At 36.1% G+C, this 3,641-nt stretch overlaps 1 protein-coding gene across 1 annotated transcript; it reads left to right on the top strand.

Annotated features, from left to right (window-relative positions):
• The first annotated feature begins 313 nt into the window (after positions 1 to 313).
• LOC110729041 (receptor like protein 30-like) lies at positions 314 to 3,408 on the top strand. The gene is made up of 2 exons (XM_021908743.1): positions 314 to 1,763; positions 1,880 to 3,408. The coding sequence occupies exons 1-2, from the start codon at positions 314 to 316 to the stop codon at positions 3,406 to 3,408; spliced, it is 2,979 nt and encodes a 992-aa protein (XP_021764435.1).
• Positions 3,409 to 3,641: the final 233 nt, after the last annotated feature.

Below are 3,641 nucleotides of genomic sequence, written 5' to 3'. Positions count from 1 at the left end.
TTAATTTGATTTGATTGCTTTGCTTGACTTGTTTTTTTTTTTTTTTGAGGAATTTGGTTCTTATTTATTCGGGGAAGATAAATGGATTTTGATACCTCTTGATTCTTTGAAGAGAAATATCTGGTTTATGTTGCTATAACTGCTATGCCCCATCTTCCTCTTTAGTTGACTTGTCAATTGTGATCCTTAAATGTACATTCAAGCGACCATTTACAATTATAAAAGCCACACTTATGTCTTCAGTCTTGTCAAAAAAAAAAAAAAAAAAAGTTTCTCACTACAAAATCAAATAAACACTGATATTACTATTACCATGGGTTTTGGGTTGTCTATTACTTACATATTCCTTTTAGTTTTATCTTTTGCTTTACTTGTCACTGATTTCTTCGTGTTTGCTGATTCGAAATTTCCTTATGTGCAAAATCGTAAGCCATTGTGCCATGATCATGAGAAGATTGCATTGCTTCGTTTCAAGCAAAGCTTTCTTCTTAATTGCTCTGCATCATCTTATGCCGCCTTTGCATATCCAAAGGTGAAATCATGGCATGATGATTCAAAAAATGCAACTGTAAGTTGTGATTGCTGTAGGTGGGATGGTGTCAAGTGCAATGAAGAAACGGGTCATGTGATTGGCCTCAACCTTAGTAGCAGCTGCCTTTACGGCACCATCCCTCACAACAACACCCTTTTCAGCCTTAGTCATCTCCGTGAGCTTGATCTTTCTTATAATAACTTCAATTATTCTCAAATCCCCTCTGACATTGGTCGTCTGTACAAGCTCACACATCTCAATCTTTCTAAGTCAGTTTTCAGTGGCCAAATACCATTAGAAATTTCAACATTGTCTAATCTTTCTCTTCTTGATCTTTCCCTTAATGGAAATCCTATGGTTGTCGATGAGGAGTTTGATTTGAAACTTAATGATTTGAGTCTAAAGAAGTTGGTTTTTAATTTGAGTAGTTTAACCCATCTTTATCTAGATAGGGTTGATATATCATCTGAGGTACCTCTCATCTTTTACAACCGAACTTCTTTAAAGGCTATTTCAATGAACTACTGCAATTTGTTGGGTGAATTCCCAGCAAAGATTTTCCAGTTACCAAATCTTGAAGTAGTTTCATTGACTTTCAATCCTATATTAGGAGGATTTTTTCCTGAATTTTATTCTAACAGTCCTCTTCGTATTTTATACGTTGATGCAACAGGATTTTCAGGGGAGTTGCCAACATCGCTTAGAAATCTTGTTTCTTTGACTAAATTGGACTTGCAAGAAAGCGAATTCTATGGAAAAATTCCATCTTCAATAGGTAATCTGACAAATCTCATTGTTCTAAACCTTGGCCGCAATTATTTTAGCAATGACCTTCCTGATTCTATCATGAACTTAATGAGCCTTACTTTCTTAGGCCTTTCAGACATGCCAAATGTTGGGAATGCTAGAATATTGAAATCTTGGTTGCCTAAGCTAAACTCACTCACTCAGCTACGGCTTAGCCAAATGAATTTAGGCAATAACATTTTACCTTCTTTGTGTAACTCTACTAGGCTCACTCTTTTGGATCTTAGCAACAACTTGTTAACAGGCACACTACCAAGTTGGTTAGTAAATCTAACCCACTTGCGCATGTTAGAGCTATATGGTAATCACTTTCAAGGTCCAATCCCACCCTGGATTTCTAAACTTGTGAATCTTAGCACATTATTTATGTCATTTAGGGACTCAGTTGCCAAATTGGATTCATTTTTGGAACTCCCAAATCTCCGTAATTTATATTGACCGGTGTTAGCTTAACCTTTCCACGAGATCTAAACACCAATTCATCTCTTTTACCGTTAGAGATTCTAGATCTTTAATCATGCAACTTGACTGAGTTCCCAGAGTTCCTCCGTTATCAAGGTGAGCTAAAAGTATTATCTCTCTCATGGAACAAAATCAAAGGTGATATTCCACAATGGTTTGTAAACACAACTAGAGAGAATCTCTTGATCTTGAACCTTTCTAATAATCTTTTGACGGGTTTTGAACAACCTTCAGTTTTCATCCCATGGTATAATTTGCAAATGCTGGATCTCAATGACAACAAGTTAAGAGGGCCACTTCCAACTCCTCCAATCTCCACACAAGTTTATCAAGTCTCAAATAATCAATTTGATGGAGTTCTTCCTAGTCATATATGTCATGCAACATCTTTGGTTTTCCTTGACTTATCTAAAAACAATCTTACGGGCAAGATTCCAAGTTGCATTAGTCATCAGCTTAGTGATTCATTGCAAGTATTAAACATACAAGGCAATAGATTTAGTGGTGTCATTCCTCAAAGGTTCTCAAAATCATGTAATTTAAAAATGATCAATTTAAGCAAAAATCAATTCGAGGGCAAGCTCCTGAAGTCCTTAGTCAATTGTACGTTGCTTGAGGTACTTGACATAGGAAGAAATCGTATCAATGACTCTTTTCCATCATGGTTAAGAAGTCTTCCCAACTTGCAAGTTCTTGTCCTGAGGCATAACCATTTCCATGGGAAGATAACAATTCCATTGCCTAGTCCAACAATTCATGATTTTCATCGCTTGCATATATTTGACCTGTCATGTAATTCTTTATCTGGTAACTTACCATCTTGGTATCTTCAAAGTTTGTTTGCAATGGCAGTTTCAACTGAAAACTTGTTAAACTCATCCAACACTTTTATTAGGTTTTATTACCGGATTGGTTATAGTGACTATGCGTTTTATGATGAGAAATACAATTATGTTGTCACCATAACAAATAAGGGGAGTGAAACATTTTACACAAAGATATTGACTGTATTGCGAGTGATTGATTTCTCAAGCAATAAGTTCACCGGTAGAATCCCTATGATAATTGGAAATCTTAGAGGACTTCAAGCACTTAATCTATCCAACAACAATCTTGTTGGTGGTATCCCATCTTCTCTAGCCAACATTACAGACCTTGAGTCCTTGGACCTTTCTGAAAACACGCTTTCAGGAGTGATCCCTCAAGAGTTGACAAAGCTAACCTTTCTTGGGGTCTTTAGTGTTTCACACAATCATATAGTTGGACCGATACCTGAAGGAGAACAATTCAATACTTTTGACAATAGTTCTTTTGCTGGGAACTTGGCATTGTGTGGAGCTCCATTGTCTAAGAAATGCATTAAAGACTCCGTGCCATCATCACTACCGCAACAGTTAATAGATGATGAGATGATGGAAGAGGACTCGAAGCTGATTGATTGGATCATCAAATCATTGGGGTGTGTAGGTGGGTTTATAATAGGCTATGTCATTGGTAAAATCTACGTGACTGATCGACATCATGATTGGTTTATGGAGACTTTCGGAAGGAGAAGGAGGTTAAAGATCAGAGTGAAGAGATCAACACCGAGGCATAGGGGAAATTAAGAACCTGAAGATGTGAGTCCAATGTATCTCGGGATTTTCTTCTATCTTTTTACTTTGTATTATAAAAATAGTTAATTGTTTCCTAGCAAATTAGCTAGTAGCTTGAATAGTTGGTTATGCCTAGTGTGTGTTTTCTTTTTTTTTCGCTGGTACTTTATCTTTTCATATCATTTTATCTTCAATAAAATGCTCATAAATTGGTGTCCTATATATATATATATATATATATATAC

This window comes from Chenopodium quinoa, unplaced genomic scaffold (assembly GCF_001683475.1).
Source record: "Chenopodium quinoa cultivar QQ74 unplaced genomic scaffold, ASM168347v1, whole genome shotgun sequence".
NCBI lineage: Eukaryota > Viridiplantae > Streptophyta > Magnoliopsida > Caryophyllales > Amaranthaceae > Chenopodium > Chenopodium quinoa.
This window is presented reverse-complemented; position numbering and strand designations above follow the sequence as displayed.